The sequence below is a fragment of the Crotalus tigris genome, unplaced genomic scaffold (genome assembly GCF_016545835.1).
Source record: "Crotalus tigris isolate CLP2741 ecotype Arizona unplaced genomic scaffold, ASM1654583v1 scf7180000020532.220309, whole genome shotgun sequence".
Taxonomy (NCBI): domain Eukaryota; kingdom Metazoa; phylum Chordata; class Lepidosauria; order Squamata; family Viperidae; genus Crotalus; species Crotalus tigris.
Window position 1 is genome coordinate 101,166 of NW_024098065.1, and position 27,847 is coordinate 129,012.

At 39.8% G+C, this 27,847-nt stretch overlaps 1 protein-coding gene across 5 annotated transcripts in view; it reads right to left on the reverse strand.

The window, feature by feature from the left end:
* LOC120318911 (sodium channel protein type 5 subunit alpha-like) overlaps nt 1-27,847 on the reverse strand; it is a 91,012-nt gene that overhangs the window by 8,263 nt on the left and 54,902 nt on the right. For all 5 annotated transcript variants that reach the window (XM_039367065.1, XM_039367068.1, XM_039367069.1 and 2 more), the window contains 4 exons: nt 15,459-15,740; nt 5,778-5,831; nt 3,946-4,083; nt 1,971-2,075 (listed from right to left, as the gene is read on the reverse strand). In XM_039367065.1, coding sequence (XP_039222999.1) covers nt 1,971-2,075; nt 3,946-4,083; nt 5,778-5,831; nt 15,459-15,740 — 579 coding nt within the window. The remainder of the gene's footprint in view (nt 1-1,970; nt 2,076-3,945; nt 4,084-5,777; nt 5,832-15,458; nt 15,741-27,847) is intronic.

Genomic DNA, 27,847 nt, shown 5'->3' on the forward strand with positions numbered 1-27,847 from the left:
TGTGGCAAGAAAGAGCATAAAACGGAGCAAAACTCACTTACAAATATCTCACTTAGCAACAGAAATGTTGGGCTCAATTGTGGTTGTAAGTCGAGGACTTCCTGTATTAAGAATACCACAATATTCCAATTTTTTTGAACAAACTGAGTTGCAACTATGCTAACACACACAGGCTTATTTCTAGAATTAATTTTCAAGCTGTCTATAGAAACACTTATTATGACCAACAAATCATATATGGGGTAATGGTTAAAGTGCTGGCCTGAAACCAGAGGATGGAGAGTTGGAGTCTGCTTTAGACATGAAAACTAGCTGGGTGATTTGGGCCAATCACTAGGAGGTGGGGAGTTTTAGTCTTGCCTTAAGCATGAAGCTGGCTGGGTGACTTTGGGCCAATCCCCACAAACAGTGAGTTCTAGTCCTGCCTTAGGGATGAAAGTTAGCTGGGTGAACTTTGGGCCAATCACCAGGAGACGGGGAGTTTTAGTCCCTCCTTAAGGCAGGAAATGAAGAGAAGGACGAGGGGGGACATGATAGCAGTGTTCCAATATCTCAGGGGCTGCCACAAAGAAGAGGGAGTCAAGCTATTCTCCAAAGCCCCTGAAGGCAGGAGAAGAAGCAATGGATGGGAACTAATCAAGGAGAGAAGCAACCTAGAACTAAAGAGAAACTTCCTGACAGTTAGAACAATTAACCAGTGGAACTCCTTGCCTCCCGAAGTGGTGAATGCTCCAACACTGGAAGTTTTTAAGAAGAGACTGGACAGCCATTTGTCCGAAATGGTATAGGGTTACCTGCTTGAGCAGGGGGTTGGACTTGATGACCTCCAAGGTCCCTTCCAACATTATTATTATTATCGATCATCGCACAGTCAGCCAGATGTTCAGACTGGATTTGGCATTTTGTCTACCTATCGAGTCCTTACCCAGGACCTAGGATAGGCAGATGTGGATGTTTGATGGTATTACAGATATCGTCGCAGGATGGAAGCAGTTCCTAGTAAGGCCGCCTTTTGCAACTGACTAATAGCGAATTTGTCAATGTCAATGGTGTTCAAGTGGTGCGCCAGTTGTTTTGGGATTGCACCCAAGGAGCCTATGACTATTGGTACTACCCTTGCTTGCTTTTGCCACAGTCTTTCTATTTCTATTTGTAGGTCTTTGTATTTTGTTATCTTCTCCAGTTCTTTCTCTTCTATTCTGCTGTCTCCAGGCACTGCCACGTCCACTATCCAGACTTTTTTGTCTTTCTTATCGACAATTGTTAAGTCTGGGGTGTTATGTTGCAGGTGCTTGTCTGTTTGAATTCTGAAGTCCCAGAGCAGTTTAATTTTATCATTTTCTATGACTTTCTCTATTTTATGATCCCACCAGTTTTTGCTTACAGGCAAATGATATTTTTTGCAGATCTTCCAATGCACCATTGTTGCTATTATTATTATTATTATTATTATTATTATTATTATTATTATTATTATTATTATTATTATTATTATTATTATTATTATTAAGCTAGCTAGGTGACTTGGGGCCAGTCGCTTTTCCTCAGCCCAACCCACCTCACAGAGCTGCTGAGGGGAAAATAGGAGGAGGAAAGATTTATATATATTGAATTATTTATAAAAAACATCTACAAATATTTAATTATTATTATTATTATTATATATAAATAATAAAGGTGGGATAAAAAAGTTAAAAAGGCGTGCAGGTATGATGGTTGGTATATTGATGAATAAATAAAAATGAATAAAATAAACAAAAATCTAAAAAAAATAAATATATGTACACATTACATACCGTTAAAGATTTCAGAGGCTGGGATCTTTAATAGAAAAGAAGGGATACATCAAAGTAATTGAAAAAAAGCAAAGGAACAGTTGATTTTTTTAAAAAATACACCTTTGCTGCCACCTAGGGGCCAGTTGGATAGATGCAGTCCAGAGCTCCTAGTCCCAGTTTGGGAAGACTCACCAGCGGACGGGGGATGGGCTTCTGAGGTTTTTTGGATCCTAATTTTTTCATGGCATTATAGTATTTTTTCTGTTCCTCAGTCATGAAGATGTCTTGTCCACCTAAGTATAGGGAGATACCATTAATGTTATTTTGATTTGGAAAAAAAAAGCAAAGGGACAAAAAACCCTTAGGTATACAGATTTGTTACTTATCATCATCATTCATATATTCCCAGTAATATTACTATAACTCATTGCACCTTAATAAGGATTAAAATATGTGGTGTGCTGATCAAGGAGCAGGAGACCTAAATTCTGGTCTCCCCAAGCTGTAGAAGCTGAAGAAGAGTCTCATGGTAAGTAGGTAGCCATGTAAATAGATTTAATTAATATATATATTTTCTTTTTACGACCCTGACATCTTTTTACCAGTCAGGGCAATGGAATGGAGCTCAGCATTTACTGGCCGGATGCCCTTCCTGGCACCTATGCAGAGTTTGCAGTAGATATTTTTCTTTGCATCCTAGGAAGAGAAACATCTGCCGCTGCTTAGGATTGAACTTTCAAACTCTACTCCAAGGGTAGGCCACCTTGGCTCTTTTATGACTCATGGACTTCAACTCCCAGAATTCCTGGGCCAGCATGGCTCAGCTTGGAAACATCTCCCTGTTCCCTCAGCGTGGCTGGCTCAGGAATTCTGGTAGTTGAAGTCCATGAGTCATAAAAGAGCCAAGGTGGCCTATCCCTGCTCTAGGCCACTGCACTGCTCATCTAATTAATACATTGATTAATAAAATAAACTCCCTGGGAGACTTTGAACCAGTCCCACTGTCAACCCAATAAGTTGTCAACCCAACTTATTTTGAAAAGTGGGGACAATAATAGAAAGGATGGGAGTTCATCAATGAAAAGTGAAACAGGAATCTAAATAAAATAAATTTGATTGCCAGTAGAAGATTGTGGATTTCTCCTGGTGCATTTTAATTTAATTTGGATGGAAAAAGGAAGCTGTCTTTTTTCAAGTGTGACTCTAACTTGCAACCTTTCATTCAATGACCACTCAAAGTCACAATAGCGCTGAAAAAAGTGACTTATGACCATTTCCCACACTTATAACCACTGCAGCATCCCTGCAGTCATGTGATTAAAATTCAGACGCTTGGCAACTGGTTTGTATTTATGACGGTCTCAGAGTCCCGGGATCACGTCATCACCTTCTGACAAACAAAGTCAATAGGGAAGCCAGATTCGCTTAACAACCATGCTACTCACTTAACAATTGTGACAGGAAACGTTGTAAAGTGAGGCAAAACTCACTTAACAACTGTCTCACTTAACAAAAGAAATGTGGGGCTCAATTGTGGCCATAGGTTGAAGATTACCTGTACTTCAGTGTTGTCCCATCTATCTGCAAAGCGTGTGCAGGGATGTCAGTCAGAAGGTGTCAAAAAAGTCAAGATAGCGATTGCATGATCAAAACTCCACCTTTCTTTTCCATGTGTCAATCAAGATCTTGACCGTGCAATTGTGGCCGCTACATTGCCTTTTGGGGCATAGACTTTCCCTGCTGATCATACAGCCATATCTCGTTATTCAACTGCTTTAAAAACTTGTCGAATTTGGTACTCAAGGCATTTTGACACAAAAATTTTGTCCCAACACTTGTCATTTGTTTGGTGAGCTAACTAGCTAGAACTTGCCATGTCAGCAGCCTCCTGACTCACTATCCTTTCCAGCCGAAACAAAGATTGATATATTAATCACATGGTTTGTTTGGTACTTGTTGCTTCTAGTATTTGACGTGCCTTCTGGAACAATTAACTGTGAGTACCAAGATACCATTGCAGTTGGTTTTATTTTCATTAAGTTTGTTACCGCTTTCTGCTGCAAAAATTTGGCAAAACCAGTATGGTAGGGTGCACAGTTTGAAAAAGAGAAAACGACAGCTAGAATCTTACTCCGCTGTTGAATAAGATTCAAAGAGAGCTACTTATCTTCTTTTTTTGTTGATTGAAATTATCAATGATGACACCAATGAAGAGATTCAAGGTGAAGAAAGAACCGAAGATGATAAAGATCACGAAGTAGAGGTACATGTACAAGTTATATTCCCACACAGGCTGTTCTTCTCTCTGCGAAGGAAAATGGGAAATAAGAGAAGATCAGAATGAAGATCTGTCGGGATCTAAAACGCCATCATTGCCACTTCTAAATTAAGCCATTTTTCCTCTAACCCAGTTGGGGTTGGATGACACTGATCATCTTTCCAAACCAATAGCAGGCTTAACTAATAAAATTCAGCTCATTTGGGAAGCCCGTTGATGTGAGACTATAGTTGATTGTTACAAAAAAAAAAAAGAGAGAACAAATTTTTTGGCACACCTTCAGGAAAGAAGAACTAGTTAGCATAATCCTAAGGTTTACCTCATAGAGGTAGTCCTCAACATATGACCGTAATGGAGTCTGCCCATTACAGTTGCAAGTGGTGATGGCCATTAAGCAAGATATCCTCATTTAATGATCCCCATACCTTGTTCTCTTGATGTGGCTGTCATGCAAACATGCTGGTTGTTAAGTGGAGCACTCAATGCTTCAGGGATGGGGGAGGCTCTAGGAGGCTTAATGCAAACTCCAGTAAGCTTGCCCCAGGCCTCCCTCACCCCAAGACACTTTACAAACCATTTTCCTCCCCTTGGGTCCCTGGCCTTTCCCCCCTCCCACAGGGTCCCCACAAACCCTTCCTCACACTGGGTCCCCATAGGGCTTGGGCCTCCTTCCTGCTGTCCATCACCCCTTGCACACTTACTTTTCAAAGAGCTCCACAGCATTCTGCAGCACTCTGTGACCTGGGTGGCCGTGTGGCACAATTCCAAAATGGCCACCATTTTCAAGATGCCCACAGTTCCTCGCAGTGATACCATAAAGACGGCCACTTCTGCGAGACTGCCACATAGCCAGGGGCGAACCATTCTATTTTGCTTCCCAAACATGATCTGCACAGCTGAAAGCTCTGGAAAGATCTGCCCTCCTTCCCCAACATGATATCTTCAAAAGTTAAGTGTGGGATGTAGGGGAAGGAGAGGCAGAGACTGAGGGTGGAGTCAAGAGGGGAATAAGCCTGGAGTCCTTACGTTGTCACCAGAGGTCCAGGTACAACTCTCCTTGAGTTCTGTTCATTCTTATCTAGTGCCAATTCAGTGTTGACTGTGAGTTAACTAGACTTTTGTGGTTGTAAATATGAAGACCAGTTGTAAGTCAATTTTTTTTCAGTGCTGTTGTACTTTGAATGGTCACTGAACAAATGGTTGTATGTTGAGAAATACCTGTAACTTGATTCTCAGATTTTTTGTTTTAAAAAAAGAGAATAAAAATGGCATTTTTAATAAAAAAAATAATGTTTTAATTATTCCTTGCTGGAAAAAAAATTGCCAATAGTGACAGACTGCATTAGGTTTGTTGTTGGTTGGAAGTTGGCACTTACTAACTGAAAACAAGCCAGCTGGTCTGACAAGAGTGTTTTTTGCTGGCATGCAATATGCTTTCATGGTGTCTGAGCTGGCACAGTATTACTCTACACACCATGCCCTGCAGCTGTGTTATGAAAGAGATGTGTAAAGGAAGGGAATGCACAAGTCACCGCAAAACAGGCCTTGCCAATTGTCCCTACTTTGCTGTGGACAGTTCTGCTGTTATGTATACCTGGTAATGTCAAGACAGCTAATTCCTTCATGTAGGGAGAATTTTTTCCCATAAGTTGCACCCATTGTTAGTGAGCAGGCTGTAGAGAACAAAGCCAGCAGGTGAGCATTAGGCAAAAGGAGCTTACCTCTCGGGAATCTACCGCTGCATACATAATCGACATCCAACCTTTAAAAGTTGCCTAGGAAGAAAAAGAGAGAGAAGAGCAATGCATTTCATTTAGGCTGTGATAATCAGCCGTGACTTTCTTACTTTGTGCTTTATCTGCAGTTTGGTGGCGGTGAGGAAATTTCTCAGTGCGATTAATAAAATAGTAACATGGTCCCCTGAATTTTGGCTAGCACGAGAGCCTAGAGATAGATTCTACATTGGCTGTGTGAACTTTCTAATGATTTAAAACATGAGATTGCCTGGGAAAGAGGGTGGAGGTGGAGGAGGAGTAGGAAAAGAAGACGAGAGATGGAACAAAAGAAGGAGGGAGGTAGAGGAGGAGGAAAAGGAGAAGGAGAGAGAGAGAGAAAGAGAGAGAGGAGAATTGGAGGAGGGGGAAAGAGGAGAGGGAGGGGAAGGGAAGAAGAAGGAAGAGAAGGAGGAGGAGGAGGAGGAGAAAAAGAAGAAGAAGAGGAAGAAGAAGAAGAAGAAGAAGAAGAAGAAGAAGAAGGAGGAGGAGGAGGAGGAGGAGGAGGAGGAGAAGAAGGAAGAAGAAGAGGAAGAAAAAGAAGAAGAAGAAGAAAGAAGAAGAAGAAGAAGAAGAAGAAGAAGAAGAAGAGGAAGAAGAAGAAGGAGGAGGAGGAGGAGGAGAAGAAGGAGGAGGAAGAAGAAGAAGAAGAAGAAGAAGAAGAAAAAGAAGAAGAAGAAGAAGAAGAAGAAGAAGAAGAAGAAGAAGAAGAAGAAGAAGAAGAAGAAGAAGAAGAAGAAGAAGAAGAAGAAGAAGAAGGAAGAAAGAGGAGGAGGACCAATTCCTTTGTCCCCTTCCCCCAATAGCTCCCACCCATCTTCCTCTAAATTGATCCCTTCCTTTCTGGGAAGACAGGAAATTATCCAGGTGGATCAGCTCTTGACCAAGTACCTTTAGGGTCTCTTATGAGACTCACAATATACAACTTCTTTAAGTGGATTTAGAACACCAGAAGCTACTGAGAAAATTGGCTTTTTTTATTAACGATTCTTTGCTGAAACACAGGCTTGCTGCAGTGTAACATTAAGGGTAAATGAATAATATCTATTATGGCAACCAGAAGTACTATAATTTAAAATATTGCCTTCATCATCGCAAAATAATTGTAATTGTATGTTTACTTCTGAGTCTGTGAAAAGGTTTCAGCCTCCTACCATGGACCGAAATTTAACCTCTTCCTTACATGCCACATTAAGAGTGAAACTGTGTACTCTCAATATATCAAGTCAAGACAGATAAATAAATAAGAATGAAGACAAATCTACAGCCAATCCAGTGAGAATGGACCTGTACTGATTTGTTACAAACAAGGATAAATCACAGCATCCAATGCATTGCTACTAAAAAGGAAACCTTCGCATGTATTCCAATACTTTTGAACCTGGCCAAAATAGGATAAATCAGAGAATAATTATATATGTATTCTCTAACGGCTGTTGTTTTGTATGAAAAGAAAAAAGGTGCCAATACTCAAAATTAAACTTGAATTAATTGTTATTTAAAGCACTGAATAAAAGCCAATTAAGCATACTGTATGTGAAATACTTACCCCAAAGAGTTTGTAGATGACAGATTATCTTCAAAGTCAAAAATTGTTTGGGAGGAATGAAATCATGAAATGGATTCCTTTAGGATTCTTTATCTTTGGGGGGGGAGGGAGAAGTGTTGGTAATCTGATAATAGACACAGGGGGTGGGGGGACAGCTTTGTACGATTGGCAAATGAAACAAAAGTGAAAACTTTCTCTCCTTGCTTTTATATGTTATGTCCAACATTCCCTTTTCTCCTTCATTTCTGCTCTTGAGCCCAAGAAATGTGCATCCCTTGAGAGAAAAAAGTGTTTTCCTCCTCCCCCCCCCCCCCCGGTTAAAAGTCAGTGGCTCCATAAAGAGAGACAACGGAAAACCCCTAACTATGGATATAATGGTTGGAATTATGTTCCAATTCATTATTTTATAACTGTTTCATTCATGCTTTAAATCCTCTACCTGATCAGTAACAAAACAACAAGAGTTGGAAGGCACCTTAGAGGTCTTCTAGGCCACCCCTTGCTTAAGCAGGAGAGCCTAAGATTCTGGACCAATGGCCATCAGCCTCTTCTTGAAAGCTCCAGGGATGGAGCACCCACAAGTTCGGAAGGAAGGAAGGGAGGAAGGGAGGGAGAGGGGGAAAAAGGGGAGGGAAGCAGAGGGGGAAGGGAGGGGAGAAAGGAAGGAAGGAAATGGAGGGAAGGAAGGATGGAAAGGGAGGGAGAGAGGAAGGAAGGAAGGGAAGGAAGGAGGGAGGGGAGAAAGGAAGGAAGGAGATGGAGGGAAGGAAGGATGGAAAGGGAGGGAGGAAGGGAGGAAGGAAGAGAAGAAAGGAGGGAAGGGAGAAAGGAAGGAAGGAGATGGAGGGAAGGAAGAATGGAAAGGGAGGGAGAGAGGAAGGAAGGAAGGAAGGGAAGGAAGGAGATGGTGAGGAGGAAGAATGGAAAGAGAGGAAAGGAAGGAAGGAGATGGAAGGAGGGAGGGAGGGAAGAAATGAAGAAGAGGGAGGAAGAGAGGGAGGAAGCAGGAAGAGAAAGAGGCAGAGAGAGAGAGAAAGGAAAGGAGGAAGAAGAAGGGAGGGAAGGAAGGAGGAAGGAAGGAAGGAAAGAAAGAAGGAAGAAGAGAGAGGGAGGGGGAAGGAAGGAAGAAGAGGGAGGGAGGGAGAAAGGAAAGAAGGAAGGAGAGGGAGGGAGGAAGTAGGGAAGAAGGAGGGAGGGAGGAGGAAGGAAGCAGGGAGGGAGGAAGCTTGGAGGGAGGGGGGATGGAGGGAGGAAAGAAGGAAGATCATTAGGAAATATTGATACAGCCCAGGGAAAATGGGGAAATCCAAAGGGGAAAAAAACCAAGCAACTGGAGCTTAAAAGACCGGATAATGTTAGGGGTTGTTTCTCTGGAGCAAATGATGACCTAATACTACGTATTGATCCTTCTGCAGGTGGTTTAATAATTTCTTCCTCTGCCCCCTGATCTTTCTGTAAACCCCCTGGATAGAAATTTGAGCTTACAACATTGTTGTAAAAGCCATTCCTCCTTCTGTTCCGGAAGAAAAGGGTTCTGTGACACACACACACACACACACACACACACACACACTCTTCAGAAAGTGCCCAGTCTTTTCCCAGCACTGCTGCTTTCCTACGGGTGAGCAGTCTTGCCTATCTCTGCATGGCATTTTCGTCCTGGGGGTGTTATTCGAGTCGAATTCCAGATGGAGGAGAAATGTGGCATTTATCATTTCAGAAAAAGAAAAAAAATGTCTTCGTGGCTCATGAATTGATCGGATAGGCCAAGATACTGATGGGGGGCAGAAAAGCTTCTCTCTCTTTCCACCCAGGGGAAGGCAAGATAATCTAAAGCTGCCTTAAGAGTTCTGGAATTCTTCACCAGACACCCTTGCGGAGAAGTGACGAGAGCATGAAAAATGAAGCCGGGGAGAGAGAAAAAAAAAACATATCAGGGAATTAGGAGCCACTTAAGAATCCCGATTTGGAGGTGACAAAAACTTCAGTGGTGTGTATGTTGCAATACTGCAGTTCTTGGAAAACATCCAGGTAAATACTATCTTAGTGATGGCGAACCTTTTAGAGACCGAGTGCCAAAAATGGAATCCAAAACCCACTTATGCATTGTCAGGTGCCAGGTGGGTGTGGCCCATTGGGTGGGTGTGGCCCATTGGGTGGGCGTGGCCCATTGGGTGGGCGTGGCTGCGGTGGTAACGGCAGACTGGGTGGGACTAAAAAGTTCAATCAATCAATTCCAACCTTGCGATATCTTTTTTTTTCTCGAGAAGTTGAAATTGACTGATTGAACCTTCAACGGAAGGCAGAACAAGACACAATTGTTGGAAATTAATCAAGTAGAGAATCAACCCAGGAATTAAGGAGAAACTTCCTGACAAGTGAGAACAATTAATCAGTGGAATAACTGGCCTCCAGAAGTTGTGGGTGCTCCATCATTGGAGGTTTTCAAGAAGAGACTGGACAGCCATTTATCTGGAATGGTAGAGGTCTCCTGCTTGAGCAGAAGGTTGGACTAGATGACCTCCAAGGTCCCTCCCAACTCTGTTAGTTTAGACTGAATTGATTTCAGATACCACTGGTAGGGGAAGGTTTCACTAGATGACCTCCAAGGTCCCTTCCAATTTTTTGTATTACTACTACTACTACTACTACTACTACTACTACTACTACTACTACATTTTTTCAGGAAGAGGAAGACATGCAGCAAACATTCTTGAACTGTTGCCAATTGCCAATGAAAATAAAAAGTGAATGCAGCTGATAAAACAACAGGGCCATGATATCAAATCATACTTAGTAGTCAAAACGATTATGCTTTGGGGGAGAAGAAGGCTTGGTTTTGGTTCTTTCTCTTTTCCAGTCTATTAAAAGCCCCTCTGTTCACGAGGATTATATTATCTCTGTCATTTACCCAAGCAAACATGTGAGTTATCTAGCTACTTGTAGTTAGCGAAGTTGCAAAGCTCAGTTCTTGGGAATTCTATCTGAAAAGCCAGCAAGACTGTAGGAAAATTAAACTGAACCACAACTCAGCCATGGGAAGATTAAACTGGGAGATGAGAAACGGGTAGAGGGAAACTTGATATTGGAGGCAATGTTGATTTTTTTTTTCTCCAAATGGAGATTTCATGAGTTTCCCAACTATATCTGCTCTTGTGATAATAAAGTATATTGATTTCTTCAATAAGATCAATTTAGGGCAAACATTCACATTTCAAAATCCATTCCTGACAATTCCAGAAACCAGTTTGGTGTAGCAGCTAAACTGATGGGCGAGAAACTAGATAAACATCAGTTCTGGTCACCTACTTAGATTGATGTAGGAGAAATAGGAGATGGGAGTATTAGATAAGTAGGATGCCTTGAGTTAACTAAAAATAAAAGTGGGATAAAAACCATGATAAAAAATAAACTCCACAGAAGGGCTGGGAAAACCCCTGTTTGAAATTATCCATAGGAATAAACTGTTCTGAACCAGATGAATCAAAAGCTCCCCTTTGATTACAGTAATTGCAATAACTAATCACAGGAGTCCTAATGGACCATCACTTAAATATGAGCCAGCCAATGCAGTCCTAGACTGCATCAACAGAGGGATAACATCAAGACCACATGAAGTACTAGTACCGCTATATACTGCTTTAGTAAGACCACAGTTGAAATACTGCATCCAGTTTTGGTCACTGTGGTATAAAAAAGACATTGAGACTCTAGAGCAGTGTTTCTCAACCTTGACAATTTTAAGGCATGTGGACTTCAACTCCCAGAATTCCACAGCCAGCCATGCTGGCTGTGGAATTCTGGGAGTTGAAGTCCACATGCCTTAAAATTGTCAAGGTTGAGAAACACTGCTCTAGAAAAAGTGCAGAGAAGCAACAAAAATGATTAGGGGGTTGGTTTAATGGAAAGAAGGACTAGAAGTGACATGATAGCAGTCTTCCAATATTTGTCACAGAGAGGCCCGCCTGTTATCCAAAGCCCAAGAGAGAAAAACAAGAAGAGATGGAAATTTATCAAGGAGAGAACCAACCTAGAAATAAGGAAGAATTTCCTGACAGTTAAACAATTAATCAGTGGAATGAGTTGCTTGCAGAAGTTGTAGGGGCTTCAACCCTGGAAGTTTTTAAGAAGAGATTGGACAACTATTTGTCTGAAATGATATAGGGCTTCCTGCCTGAGCAGAGGGTTGGACTAGAAGACCTCCAAGGTCCCTTCCAATCCTGTTATGAATGGTTGCAGGAACTGGGAATGTCTAGTCTAACGAAAAGGACTAGGAGTGACATGATAGCAGTCTTCCAATATTTGTCATAGAGAAGAGGAGGTCTGCCTGTTCTCCAAAGCACCTGAGAGCAAGACAAGAAGAGATGGAAATTTATCAAGGAGAGAACCAACCTAGAAATAAGAATTCCTGTCTTATGAAACATATGGAAACGGACTGACCTCTTTCAAAGCAGTCGTGATTATTGGGGTCTCTAACCTTACTGCTTATTATCCACGATCTAATGACCTGAACCCCATTACCCCAGAATCAATAAAGGTTGTGCTAAATGGTCTTTTCTCATCTGCTGCAATGGAGGATAAAGGGTTGATAAATATGGGAGTCCCTCTTTCTCCCTCCCTGTCTGCAACAATGGGGTATGGTTGGTATATATCTGACGGAGATGAGTGGTTAAGAAATAGAAATATAAGTAAATAAATATAGTTAATCTTACTCCAATATTTGGAATTGCATTTACTCAGAATTTCCTTTGGATTATTATTAATTAATCTTAACTAATTCAAATTATTAATTATTAAATAATTCCAATTATTATTGGAGTAATAATTGGAATTGTATAGGGTATCCTGCTTGAGCAGAGTTGGACTAGAAGACCTCCAAAGTCCCTTCTGTTTTGATTGATTGATTGATTGATTGATTGATTGATTGATTGATTGAATGAATGAATGAATGCAGTTCTGACTTATTGAGGACAACCATTTAAGAACAAAACCTTCAGTTTAAAGAGAGATTCAAGATTAAAGAGAAATCCAATCTAAATGTAGGGAGAAATGTTCTGACAATGAGAACTATTAATCAATGAAATAGCTTGCCTCTTGGAGTTGTGAGTACTCCATCACTGGAGATTTCCAAAAATAGAATGGAAAGCCATTTAACTGGGGTAATAAGATCTCCTAGCTTGAGCAGCGGGTTGGACTAGAAGACCACTGAGGTCCCTTCCAGTCCTATGATTCTATGCTTTATGTTCTAAGCTTGAAATTTGCATCTGCAGACAGCAAAAGGGGCTCCAATGATGGTAACAAAAGCATAGGGGGTGGGAGGCTCAAGCAGTGGTGCATGGAACTGGAATTTTAAACCTGTACCTTCATTTGCATCCATGAAATGTTGGATGATACAGTAAAGAGCTAATTCATGAACTGTGTTTGTTTGTTTTTGCACCCATCACTGAGGGTTAGTGTATTATTCTGGGAAGGGACTATAGCTCAGTGACAAATTACAAGCAGATTTAATCAACAAACTGCAAGCAGATTTAATCTCCAATTCAAAGGGATCTCAAGGCAATGGAAAACTGGTCTGTAAGCAGCCACAGATCAAAGCTGACAATGCTAGGCTAGATATCCATCAAAAGGTAATCTGAGTCAACTTCCTGTGTCCACGGGAAATTTTGTTCATCGCCTATCCTCTGGCTTCTAAGACTGCAGAAGGCATAATCAACACCTATTCTACTCAAGTGTGCATTGCTGGAAGATAAAAAAAAAACCAATGAATTTCAAGTAGGATTTTTGAACTGATTACAAGGGCCTTTACTAAGTCATCTTCTTTCTTCACGGATGTCTACTTAGATGATGTTTTGTTGTTGAAGAAACATGATGGAACTATTATCAAGGCTGGCTTGTTGATCTCCCCAAGATCTTCTCACTAATGGCTTGATTCAATAGAACATTCAAACCATTCTCAACAAAAGATGATATTTTTGTTCTCATTGAAGGTTTGTTGCAGAGGAGTTGACCTATTCCCCAAAGAACCTGAGACCAGGACAAGAAGTAACTGATGGAAAATTATCAAGGAGAGAACCAACCTAGAACTAGGGAGAAATTCTCTGACAGTGAGAACAATTAATCAGTGGAACAGCTTGTGTTGTGCGTGCTTCCTCACTGGAGATTTTCAAGAAGAGACTGGACAGCCATTTGTCTGGAATAGTGTAAGATCTCCTGCTCAATCATGTGGTTGGATTGGAAGACCTTTCCATCTCTGTTATTATGTAATTTATAATATCCTAAGCTGGAACAAATATATAACACTAGGGTTTAATGTGATGTCCTGGTTCTCATGATATATCTACATATAATATAATTTAGCCACTGATCTTTATAAACCAGATTGAAAATAGCTTGGAATTTCGTGTCATCAAGAGCATAATATGAAGGCATGGTGATGTCTGGTTTTTCCATTGTTAGCCCCTCATCAGATCATGATTAAGCCAATTCAAGACATTTGGTCGAGGAAGGGTAAAAAGAGACATGTAATATTTTCTAGCAAGTCAAGATTTCAACCCAGTATTTTGATTTAGTTCTCATGGAAATATTATCTGCTGACCCAGCACAAGCCCACTGAAGTAAGGACATTGCATTTTGCCTCCTATTTTGTTTCAGAATTTTACTTGCTATTTTAAGGCCTCTGTCTCAATATTACTAATTGCAAGCAGAAAACACAAACAAACAGATAAAAAACATTTGGCTCTCAAATTGTGCATTGTTGAGAAATATTTGGTGCATCATGACAAAGATCTATGCCATGCCCTATTAAATGAACCAGAAAGTTGGGTTCTGCAAAAACAGCATAAAATGGCTTCTTTTTCCTTTCCTATCCATATAAAAGAGAGATATTTGCTAGTTTAACGTTCAACAAAGAAATGCGAAACTGGACTATATATTCATTAAGCACAGAAGAGTTTAAATGCAACTGCTTCGTTACTAAGGAAGGGAAACATGGATCTTCTGATTTAATTATTTCACAGCAAGAAAGGAATTACAGAGACAATCCTCGCTGAACCTCATTTGCAATCTGGTAAATAGGCAAGACAGCCTGAAATAAACAGGGAATTCCACAAATGGGAGACAACTAGGCATACATTCAGATTAACATAAATGTCTGCTCTTCGACAGTTCCTTTCTATCTTCATCTCTAAGAGACATAAAAGTTATCCAAGAGAAAAATGGAATCAGATTATACCACTACAAACAGATTTTGAAGGTGAACTACTGACATTTTTCTCTGTTTTCACAACTAGCAGTAGCAACAGCACTTAGACTTATATATCGCTTCACAATGCTTTACAGCCCTCTCTAAACTGTTTATACTAGAGTCAGCATATTGCTCCCAACAATGTTGATCATTTTACCAACTTCGGAAAGAAGGAAGGCTGAGTTAACCTTCAATTGCTTAGGACTGAACAGAGTCAGCCTGTGATATACATATGTAGGACTGGTATAGCTAGTTTCAACATGTCTGGAAGCACCAGATCTGTGTTGAAACATATAAATTCCTTAAGTCACTGAAAAATACAATGTACCATCAAATATATTGGAGAAGTATATCTCGCTTCACAAAAGGCCAGGCAATAAACATCCTCTCTCTAGAAATTTAACATTGTACTCAATAGCTAATTGCAGAAACTTTAAGGATCTGCTAAATGAGCAACTTTAATTGAAAATATGAAAGATGTAATAGATCCATTCACCAGAAGATCCATCCACCAGAGAGCACAAGAATGAAGCCTTATTTGTGCACATGTCAGATTAAACACAGATTAAGGAACTCTGGACGGGAGATATAATTTTAGCAGAGCCATTTTTTTCCACTGTAGCAGAATACTTTAGTAGGAACGATCCTTCAATATGACATTTGCTACCACATCACACATACTTGAATAAACTAAAACCACTTATGATCCCCTTTTCCATGGGGCTTTTTCCCCTCCAAAACAGATTTTTATCTAAATTTAATTAATCTGACACTTCATATTAAACCAAATGGACATTTGCTCTGTCAAGAGACATTTCTAGATGAAATTTAAACTCACCACTTGAAGCAGAGCCAAGTAACCCGCACCGACATTGTCGAAGTTGACTTTCACTACGGTCCAGTACAACTCTCCAGTGTCATTCATGCTTTGACACTCACTCTTGTTGTTGACAATTGAGTGGTTCAAAGGCTCATCACCTTCTGTCTTGTTAATGCATTTCCCAAATTTTCCGGCAAATAAGTTGACTCCCATGATGCTGAAGATGAGCCAAAAAATCAGGCAGACAAGCAGAACGTTCATGATGGAAGGGATGGCCCCTACCAAGGCGTTGACCACCACCTTGGATGGAGGAGAAGACAACGTTCAGTTAACTGCAATGGATCTGCTGTATCACCCCACCTAGAACCTGATTGCGCTAGACATTTCCTAACTCAAACTGTACACCCAAAAAGAGGCAGTTTAAAAATAAACTTACGTAGTAAATGTAAGTGTGGAAGTCCCTTTCATTTCCTGTCTTTAGAAAAGTCTAAAAAAGACTTGCCCAATAGACTTTCTACAAGTTCACTCAACTCAGGGAATTAACTAACTTATCTCTCCAAGATTTTGTACTAGTCTAATAAAAAATTTATTGATACTCTACAGGTAGTCCTCAACTTACAACAGTTCATTTAGTGACCGTTCAACATTACAACGGCACTGAATAAAAGAGTCTTGTGATCATTTTTCACTTACAACCGTTGCAGTTTCCACAGGGTCACCTGATTAAACTTCAGGCACTTGGCAACTGACTCATATTTATGACGGTTTGTGACTTTCTGACAAGCAAAGTCAATGGGGAAGCCAGATTCACGTAACAACCATGTTACTAATTTAATAACAGCAGTGGTTCACTTAACAACTGTGGCAAGAAAAATCATAAAATGGAACAAAATTCACTTAACAACTGCCTCGCTTAGCAACAGAAATGTTGGGCTCAATTGTGGTTGTAGTCTGAGGACTACCTGTATCCAGTTTATTTAGCATTGCTTTTGATAGCTGAGCTGTTCTCACCAAGATATGACTCCCTTCCATTGGCAGCTATATGAAAATAAGTGTCAGACTCACAAATTCTCAGATGCTGAAGCACAATGTGGAAATGCCTCTTTTGTTGCGTTGACATGGAGCCATTAAAGCAATATTCAGTTTCTGAAACCAAAGTTGTTTTTATAATGTGGTGTCCTGCTCCCTAATTTATCTTGGCCATCAAAAGCATGTAGAAGAGCATTATTTTATGTATAGTTATTGTCATAAAATATTTTTGCCAGCTCAGAGCCCACTGTGTAGGTCTTACTACATTTTTAATATTTATAGGAACCTATTTTCTGATTAATAATTCATATAATATTGTTTATCAAAGCTCTAAGATGCATTGGCATACCTATGGCTCCAGTAGATATGCCTAGAATGAGAAAGGGAGATTTTCTTCCAATTAACAAATATATCCAAGATATAATCTTTTTGAAACTCACATCCAGTTTCTACAAACATGCACACACACTGTAGATACGAGCAATTCCAGCATGTTTGAATATGCATTCACATGGAACAATGTAATGTATGAACTGCATATTCAAGCTACTATGGACATGATTATTAGGACATAGCTATGAGAATTGCTGCAAATTATATTCATGGTCATCTGTGTAAACATTTTCAGGAAGAATACATGGCTGTACACGGTTGGAACTGTTCATTTGTTCAAAACACTTGCACACATCACTTCCATTCATTGACAATTATGACCCGTCATCACAACTAGTTTGATTGAAATCAATCCCGTAATACAAGTTTTGATGACATTTAAAACTAAAATACAATTTAGATAGGAGCTCCAGATTGGACTGATTAGACACCTGTAAAATAATGAAATCCTGGAAAATTGAGGGCCATTACCTTCAAATCAATTCAGGTACTGAATAATGTAAGTCAGGATCTCCAGAGTTGGCAACTTTAATATTTGTAGATTTCAACTTCCAGAATTCCTCAGCCAGTCTTAAAGTTGCCAAATTTGGAGTCTAACTCACATAGCAGAAAAAGGTGTCCCTCTCTCCACTAGATAAGAGGGCGAATATTTCTGCTTGGTGACTTGATCTGATTTGTATCATTTTTTCCTCATTTTCGGATATGGTCATGATGCACACCAGCATCTACTTTGAACATTTTTGAGACTATAACAGAGGACTGTTTCTCTAGTCCTTGGTTTATCACTAGAACACATTCTTGCTTTCATTATTCAAGTTTTCATATAAATTTCATATGTCTATAAATTTCTGCTTTCCTGTATCTTCCCAGCAGGATCAATGAGCAATATAAATTATTTCATGAGAGACGCAAAGATAATACTGCATAGCTGAGGACAGAATTATGTAAGATATGGTCAAATGACCAAGAATCTAGATTGGAATGAGGCCAATCCACTTTGGAAAGGCTTAAGATGAAAGAAACATACATCAACCAAGGCAAGATAACACCATTGTGGTAAGAAAAGTCTCATTTGCAATATTGTACTGAAGCAATGAAGATGGATATTTTAGCAGGATAAGAATTATCACCTGAAGCATGAAATATTTGAGTAATATTGACATGCAGTCTAACAGACAATACAACAAATTACAGACACATCACTCAAGTCTTCAATCACCAATCTCAAGTATAAAGAAGGGATGAGTTATACACACAGAACATTAAAGATTCTATATACTATTCAGCAAAAGACAACGTTGACTAAACAAAAAATATAGGGTGGAACTGCAATTGCCTTGTGTTCAGCTGATCTGAACTGTGTTATTTCGAGAAGTTTCTCACAATTGTTACTTTCATTGGCTTAGACAACCTTTACAGCTCAGTAATGTTTCTCCTCCTTTTTATCAAGTGCAAATATTTCTCTTTGTGATTTGTATCTTTGATCTTCGTATCAGCTTTTACTTCACCTTCCTTGGATTTCTGGAATGGAGGCTAAGCTGTATTGATTTTTGGAAATAACACGTTGTTTCAAGTGTAAATCGAATTATAGGAAATGTTACATCTTATCTCATGAGTCTGTTGTAGACTTTTGGGCAAGTTGATTTATTTCGATATCCAATGTGCATCTCTCTCTGTTTTTTTAACGTATATTACACTTTAATCACATAATACTGATATTATGAAGTTCTTTTGAAAACTTCATAGATAATATTGGTTTGTAAGATTTACATTCTTTTTTCCTCAAGGAAATCAGGGTGGTGTATGCAACATTTTTGCCTTTAATTTTATATCCATCAAACAGAGTGTGGGTTGAACGGAGGAGTGAAAGTTAACCAGTAAGTATCTGAGATTGAAGCTGGACTTATAGCTTCAGTGTAGCTGTCCCCGAACAACAATTTAACCACTACATCACACCGGTGTAGGAAATGAACATTGAGGATTTACTTGTCAATTTATTGTACATTTTTATTGTACATTTTTTCCATTTGTTCAAATCAGCCTTCACCCACTGTAATGGAATGCATGGATGATCTTAAGGAAAGAGAAGAGATAAGTAATCTTCTAACTTACAACTACAATGTTGCTCAGTGAAACATTTGTTAATTGAGTTTTGACCTTTCTTGCCACATTTGTTGAGTGAATCACTGCAGTTATTAAGTTAATAACACCGTTGTTAAGTGAATCTGGCTTGACTTTGCTTGTCAGAAAGTCGCAAAAGGGGATCACGTGACCCTGAGACACAGCAACCGTCATAAATATGAACCAATTGCCAATTTTGATCACGTGACCATGGGGATGCTGCAATGGCCATAAGTGTGAAAACGGTCATAAGCCGTTTTCAGAGCTGTTGTAAGTTGGAATGGTCACTAAATGAATGGTTGTAAGTTAAGGACTACCTGTATGCCTAGGAAACAATTAGAGAAGGGGGCCAGGAGCCCCTAGTCCATTAACAGCTGGAGGAAAAAAAACAAGGAAGGATTTCCCCTAATGAGCAAGCAGTTAAAATTGGAAGATGGCAAGTTTGTTCCTTCAGATTACAAGATTCTGTTAACGTAGTTTTTACAATAAAGGAGGTTTAACTCATCTAGATGTGATTCCTGCTTGGTTTACTGGGCAGGCTGACACCTGCCTGATAGTAAGTAAGTAAAGGGAAGCTGCTTCAAAACATCAACATCCTTCATTTTAAAGCAGTGGTTCTCAACCTTTTTAATGCCGCGACCCCCCAGCCGGTCGTAAGTCGAGGACTACTCAACCGGTCGTAAGTCGAGGACTACTCAACTGGTGCAGAACCGTTTGCAGAATGGGACTTTTGGCGGGCTCAGCAGGGCAGAGACAGCCTGGACAATTCCTATTGGCTTTTGAAAGCCAATAGAATTAGACTCTATTCAAGAGAGTCTATTCTATTGGCTTTCAAAAGCCAATAGAATAAAAGGGAGTAGCACAGCTAAGGAAAAGGGGGAAAAATGGCGGACTGCGTTGTTTGGCGATCCCCGTGAAATGGTCGTTTGACCCCAAATGGGGTCACGACCCACAGGTTGAGAACCACTGATTTAAAGCTTATAAGCCAGTGGCCCCCAAACTTTGGGGCACCGGGGACCGGTTCCATGGACAGAGGTTTCTCTGAGGACTGGAAGGTTTGTGGTTTTGTGTGCTGCCTGCAGCCTGTGGATGGGGCTTTACTTGTGAGTGTGGCCCAGTTTCTGGCATGCTGTGGTCTGGTGCCAGTCCATGGACCAGGGTTTGGGACCCCTGTTATAAGTTATTCATTCTATCCCAGAATGGGAAGTTGTCTGTTCAATAATGGTTTGAGGGAATCAGGAAGAATTGTGTGGAGCAAAATTATTTCCCCAGAAACAGGAATTGTACAGTCAATGAGCAGCCCTTGACTTACACCCTTCATTTGGAATCATTCAAAGTTACGACAGCAAGGAAAAAAGTGACTTATGATTGTTCTTCACTCTTATAACCATGGCAAAATCCCTGTGGTCACATGTTCAAAATTTGGATGCTGACTCATGTTTATAATAACTGCAATGTCCCAGGGTCATGTGATCACCGTTTGCGACTTTCTCAGTAGGAAAGTCATTGGGGAAGCCAGGTTAACAACCATTAATTACTTAACAACTGCAGTGATTGGCTTAACAAATGTATCAAGAAAGGTCATAAAATGGGGCAAAAGCACTTAACAGCTGTTTCATTTAGGAACAGAAATGTGGGCTCAATTGTAGTCATAAGTCGAGAACTACCTGTATTCCCCATGGAGACACCACTCCATAATGTCCCCCAAAAGGTGATGTGCTGTAGTGGAGAAAGGAGAGAAGCAACCTAGAACTAAGGAGAAACTTCCTGACAGTGAGAACAATTAATCAGTGGAACAGCTTGCCTCCAGAAGCAGTAAATGCTCCAACACTGGAAGTTTTTAAGAAGAGACTGGACAGCCATTTGTCCGAAATGGTGTAGGGTTTCCTGACTGAGCAGGGGGTTGGACTAGATGACTTCCAAGGTCCCTTCCAACTTTACTACTATTACTATTACTAAGTGTTGGACAAGGAGCAAGGAGACCTCAATCCAAGCCCTCCCCAAGTCCCAGATTTTTGTTAGGTGGTTTTGAATCAGTCATGATATCTCAGGCCAGCCTATCTCACAAGATTGCAGCCTTTGAGATAACATCTTATGGAAAATACCTTGAGCTCTTGAGGAAAAGTTGGATATAAGTCTAACAAACAAGATTACACTGACAGCATAGTGACTATTGGCAGGAAGAATATCAATTAGGAACATGGTAAGTGGGGGCTGAGATGTACAGTATGTTAATGCATTAAAACATTGGCGAGAGGCAATCATTGCATTATATTGACATCACCTTGCATATGGCTAAATCCGGAGTATTTGCATTGAATTCTGCAGAAGATGCTCATCATGGCATCGATGTCCTTACCAAAATCTTGCAACACCATCCCCAGCCATGGTAAACATACCATGGATTAAACCAGGGGTCTCCAAACTTGGCAACTTTAAGACTTGTGGACTTCAACTCCCAGAATTCCTAAACCAGCCGTACTTAACCTTGCCAAGTTCAGAAACTCTTGGATTAAATAATAAAAGATAACTTTGAATGGATAAATTCTCGTTTTGTAAGACTGCCCTGTCAAAGTCCCTTGCATTATTCGTCACAATGGCTGCATCTTCATCAGCATTCAGCAATCATGTCCCATCATGAGAAAATATTTATATTAACGATAGTCTGGAGAGACTAGTTACAAGAATGCTCTCTGCACTAAAGAATATTTTACCAGCAGAGAAAGAAAGATTTGGTAAGTTTTTGAGGAGGAAGTACTGTATGTCGGTGTGTATATATATGTATATATATTTATGATTTTTATACCTTTTCTTCTAAAAGCTAGCAGACACAAGAAAATTTAGTTCATGTGCCTAATGGCCTGGGAAATTTTTCATGAATAAGTCTGGTCTCACTAATTGGGTGGGTGCCATTTTTAATGAATGGACGATTGCCTGACACCCACATTGTTACCACTTCTGTACATTCCTTTCTTTTAACCCCCAGGCATTTTAAATTTCAATTGTTTCATTCATTTCTGCCTGCACTGCCTTAGAAGGGCATCTGTTTTGTATTTATATGGTACAAGTAGTCCCCGACTTACAACAGTTCACTTAGTAGCCATTAAAAGTTACAACAGCACTAAAAAAAGTGACTTATGACTATCTTTCACACTTATGACTCTTGCAGCGTCCATGATCATGTAATCAAAATTCAAATGCTTGGCAACTGACTCATATTTATGATGGTTGCAGTGTCCCGGGGTCATGTGATCCCCTTTTGCGACGTTCTGACAAGCAAAGTCAATGGGGAAGCCAGATCCACTTAACAACCGGGTCACTAACTTAACAACTGCACTGATTCACTTAACAACTGTGGCAAGAAAGGTCATCAAATGGGGCAAAAATCACTTAACAACAGTTTCACTTAGCAACAGAAAATTTTGAATTTAAGTGTGGTCATAAGTCAAGGACTACCTGTAATTATTGTTTGATTTATTGCCATTTAGTTATTTCCATTTTTCATCAGCTCAGACAACTTATGTTACTGGGCAAAATTAAAAATAGAATAAAGAAATTTTATTAGCCAAAGTAAAATTCTGAAGAGAAACGATCCCATGTTTAAAAAAATGACTGGGAGGCAGTGGTAATCAAGGTAAGGACGATGGTAGGGAAACATGTATTTTGGTCCTTGACAGAGTAAGTTTGTCCAGTGGCCATCTTTGCTAGCCCATCATTATTGCAAATACACTACAAGACGTTTCAAAATTAAAAGAGGTGATTTGCAAATGGGAGCACCATGCAGAGTTAAGGACGCATGTACAAGATACAATCATACACAATCATGCAAATAAAAGTAAAACAATAAGTAATCAGGGCATGCAGTCCATGTCATCCTCACATCCTGAATTTCCCTAATCACTTTCCAAGGAGGTCACGTAACAAGGCACAAAAACTCGGAGGAAAACAATTGACACTTCTCCAGGTGAATTTTTAATAGCATAATGCTCTGCAAATGTTTTAACATCTTGGCCAAATTCCTTTTTAGGACAATGAATTTAGGAACCATCAACAGCTGAATGTTTGGAAGAGACTATTGTTGTGATAGAATGTGATGGATGAATTACAAATTTAACAGAGCTAATTTCTTCAGAGCCAGGGAAGATTTTCATATGGGTATTTGTTTTGACTGTCCATCTGTAGTTTAATTTTGGAAGCAGGTGCTTTTAATTATGCTGTCTTTTAATGTAAGAAGATCCCAAATATATATCTGTTTCTTAAGTAGCTTTCCTTTTTTGAGTGGCAACCTACCATGAGATAGTGCTTCCTCAAGGATTACTATTTTATTTATTTTTTTAAATCTTTTTTGAGGAATTGAGAGTGGGATGAAGGAAATTCCCAGGACTTATAGAGACATCATCTAGACTGATTAACTGAGATCTACATCAATCTAGACTAAGCTCTACATATCTGTTATACATTGCAATGCCCTTCTATGGTCTTAGTCCACGGTCCCTCGCATCAAATATTTACTAAAAAAAATCATGCCCTATTTTCATATATAGTTCAGTATCTTTTTATGATTGTTCTTATTTATTTGCTTATTATACATGGGCTTGCAATATTATTAAAATTTCACCTAGACTAAAAAACACAATAAAATATGAATGTTAAAAGGTACCGTATTTTCTGGCGTATAAGACGACTTTCTAAAGCATGCAAATCGTCTCCAACGTTGGGTTGTCTTATATGCCGAGTTGTCTTATACGCCGGAAAATACGGTATCTGTATTCATATACCAATGTCCTAGGCCATCTAACCTAAATAAATAAATATAAACCTAATAAATGGTATAGGGCAGGGGTAGGAAACCTTGGCTCTTTTATGACTCGTGGACTTCAACTCCCAGAATTCCTGAGCCAGCCATGCTGAGGGGAAAGAGAGAGGTTTCCAAGCTGAGCCGTGCTGGCTCAGGAATTCTGGGAGTTGAAGTCCACCAGTCATAAAAGAGCCAAGGTTGCCTACCCCTGGTATAGGGTTTCCTGCTTCGACTAGAAGACCTCCAAAGTCCCTTCCAACTCTGTTATTCTGTTTATCATGGAAACGAAGCATCGTTTACATGAAAAAAAAAAAACCAGGCACTGGATCCTCAATTTATAATCTATGGTTTTACGTGGGACCCAGCAATAACAATGAGGGAAGGATACTATGCCCCATTTATATAGTTGAGTCCCAGCAGATGCCGTGTGATGTACAAGTCCTGTTTAGGATTGTCCATTGTTGGCGAGGTAATGCAAAGCCTGGTACTTTTGCACGGTACCATTTATCTGCCTTCCTATGTCGGAGCATTCATTTGGCTTTCCCTGGTTCTCAGTATCTGAGCCCTAAAGCCAATTAAGATCCAGCGGGCACCTATGATGTCTCACAGAAGAGATGAAAACCTGTGTGGTCCTCCATGTTGCCAAGAATTAGAACAAAGCAACGTCCGGTGACATCTAAAATCTTAAACTACCTATTCACTCTGATCAATGCCATTAAAAGCAACTGCCTGATCATTCCTCTTACCCCCAGCTCCAGAACCAGAGCAGCAGTTTTCTTAAATATTTTATAGATTCTGGGCCATTTTTTGTGTTTTGCCTTCTTTGGGGCATGACCATGCCAAGAAAATTAAAACCAGAAGGGGCAAAGAGAGCATATCTTTTTAGTTCAAGGACAGCACACCACGTTGGGAGAATCTCTTCACGACACGACCCGTTCTGTCTTTGCCTTAAGCTGATGTCCCATTCAGTTCTGATGCTTCAATCAATCCACTATCACAGGCACCATTAACTTCAAAGAATTTGTGCCGAGTTCATTAATTTCAAAACTAGGCTTTTGGTTTCATAATGTGTTCCCTGAGGGTGAGCCCACTGGCTATTATCATCCTTCCTGCTTGATGTATTTGTACCTCAGCATTATAGCTACTTAAACTCTCTCTTCTGGGACTTAATTTCTATCCTTACCCCCTCCCTGGAACAGTGTAATATTAATATAGCCTGGTAATAACAGTAAGCTTTAATGTACCTGAGTCATAGTTAAATGTGGCTAAATTTACTAAGAATATTCAGGACAGGTATTTCTAATTATTTCTTATTCTCACTGAAAAGTCAAAAGCAGTAGTTCTACTCCGACTAGGAAACATATGTGTGAGGGGTCCTTGGTGCTCTTTGAGCTTGTCTGTTTTCTTGCAGACGTTTCATTACCCAAGTGCGTAATATCATCAGTGTTGCTACCTAGTTTGGGTAACGAAACATCTGGAAGAAAATAACTAAGCTCAGAGAGTACCAAAGACCTCTCATTTCAACCCTGAGCTACAAATATTTTTTCTTTATCAGTAAACATATTTGTGATATAGAAAACTCTAGCAAGCTCCAGTGTCTTTAAGTGACATGAGCCTCATGACACATGAGGAATGTTGGGATATCTAACGCAAGTCATTTGGGTCATGGGATGCATATCCTGGCTACCCTTGTCCTCATTTCTGTGGATACTTGTGATGTGGAAAAAGTTTACTGGCTGACTGGTTTTGCAGCATTTTTATCCTATCTACTTCACTGGAGGTTTACTCAAACTACAGATAGGCCTCGATTTATGACCACAATTGAGCCCAAAATTTGTGTTGCTAAGTGAAACATCTGTTCAGTGACTTTAGCGCCATTTTACGACCTTGATTGCCACAGTTGTTAAGTAACACTGCAGTTGTTAAGTTAGCAATACAATTGTTAAGTGAATCTGGCTTCCCGGTTGACTTTGCTTTCAGCGGGTCACAAAAGGGGATCACAGGGTAGCCATCATAAACATGAGACAGTTATCAAGCATCTGAATTTTGATTGCATGAGGAGGCTGCAACCGTTGTGTGAAAACTGCTCATAAGTCACTTTTTTATTGTAACTTTGGACACTCACTAAGTATTGTAAATCAAGGACTATCTGTACGTTCCCATCATGGCTTGGAGTTGCAATATATGGATATTATCAGTGTACTGATGACACCACACCTTGAACCAACAAATGAACTCTTCCAATGGCTTCCCATAGACATGAAATTGTAGGGGAGACAGAGATGAATACTGTAGCATACCTCTGGATGACCTCGCTTCTTCTATGACCATCCATTGACTCAGCGTAGTATGGAAGGAGTAGAATCACTACAAGTAGGATTCCCAACTCCTAGACAGAAGAATGCTACGGTCAGTGGACCAGAGACCATTAAGGGTCAATATGGGTCCACTATCCTTAAAAAGGTCAGCCACCAGTTTAAGAAGATAGGAACTTTTTGTTCCTACATTCTATGTTTAACCTGATATAAACCGCACTTTTCACGAATAAAATTTTAAAAGCTCTATCTTCAGACTAAGTTTAAACTGGAGCTCAGACTGAAACAATTAATTTAATATTGGGATTTGCTTGTTTCCTCATCTCCTGAAAGTTAGGCTCTACCTTAACTGTTTAAGGACCCTTTGGTGCCATTTTGGCTGTCCCAAACTAAGATCTTGCTCTACTGTGGATGCTGAATTTTTTTCCCTCATGACCATCTCCAGAATGACCATGAGCTATAGGTAGGCTAATTGAGCCCAACTTTCTGCTGCTAAGCGAGTCAGTTGTTAAGTGAATTTTGCTCCATTTTATGACCATTCTTGCCACAGTTGTTAAGTGAATCACTGCAGTTGTTAAATTAATAACACAGTTGTTAAGTGAATTTGGTTTCTCCATTAACTTTGCTTGTCACAAAAGATGATCATATGACTCTGTGATACTGTAACTGTCATAAATATGAGTCAGTGTCTGAATTTTGATCATGTGGCCGTGGGAATGCTGCAATGGCTGTAATTGTGAAAAAATGGCCATACGTTACTTTTTCAGTGCTGGAGTAACTTTGAACAGTTACTAAATAAGTCGAGGACTATCTGCATTTAAATTCACATTACTAGAAAATCCAGTTTGATTGATGTGGTTGTGCCTTCTTCCTGCACACCTCAGATCTAAGTGATGTTGACTCCTTTATAAAAATCCCATTATAAAATGTTCTCACTCAATACAGTCTTTCGGTGCATGACTTCTGAATGGTCGTAGCGGTTGGGGGATATCTCAGCTCTCATGAGCTAAATTTCTGCGTGAATATTAACAATTGAGTTTACAAGTTTTGCACCTTCATTAAAAGCTGTGCAATTTACTCAGGCTTCCTTCTTTTTTGAAGGTTGTATTCTCGCATCTTTTCCTATTCAGACAAGCTTAACCTTCTCCAATTGGCAATTTCTAGGTGGATTGAAACTACAATTCCCAGAACTCACAATATTTTTTGTTGCCATCTGTGGGGTGTTATTGGGTAAGACAGAACTATAAATTAAATCTTAGCAAAGTAGGGCACAGGTAGTCATTACAACCATTCGTTTAGTGACTATTCAAATTTACAACAGTATTGAAAAAAGTGACTGTTTCTGTCACTTATGACTATGGTAGCATCAGATGCTTGGCAACTGGCATGTATTTATGACTGTTGCAGTGTCCCAGGCTCATGGGATCACCTTCTGTGACCTTCTGACAAGCAAAAGTCAATGAGGAAGCCAGATTCACTTAACAATCATATTACTATCTTAACAACTGAGTGATTCACTTAACAACTGAGTCAAAAAAGGTCGTAAAATGAGGCAAAGCTCATTTAACTGACTCACTTAGCAACATACATTTTGGGTTGAATTGTGGCCGTAAGTTGAAGACTATGTAGAGCTGAGTTCAATTCCCTTTGAAAATCAACCCTTGTGTTTTAGAGCTATTCTATTTGCAACTGGTCTAAAGGGGCTGAAAAATCAAATTTGAAAGGATCCTGTTTGATATTGACATGATCTC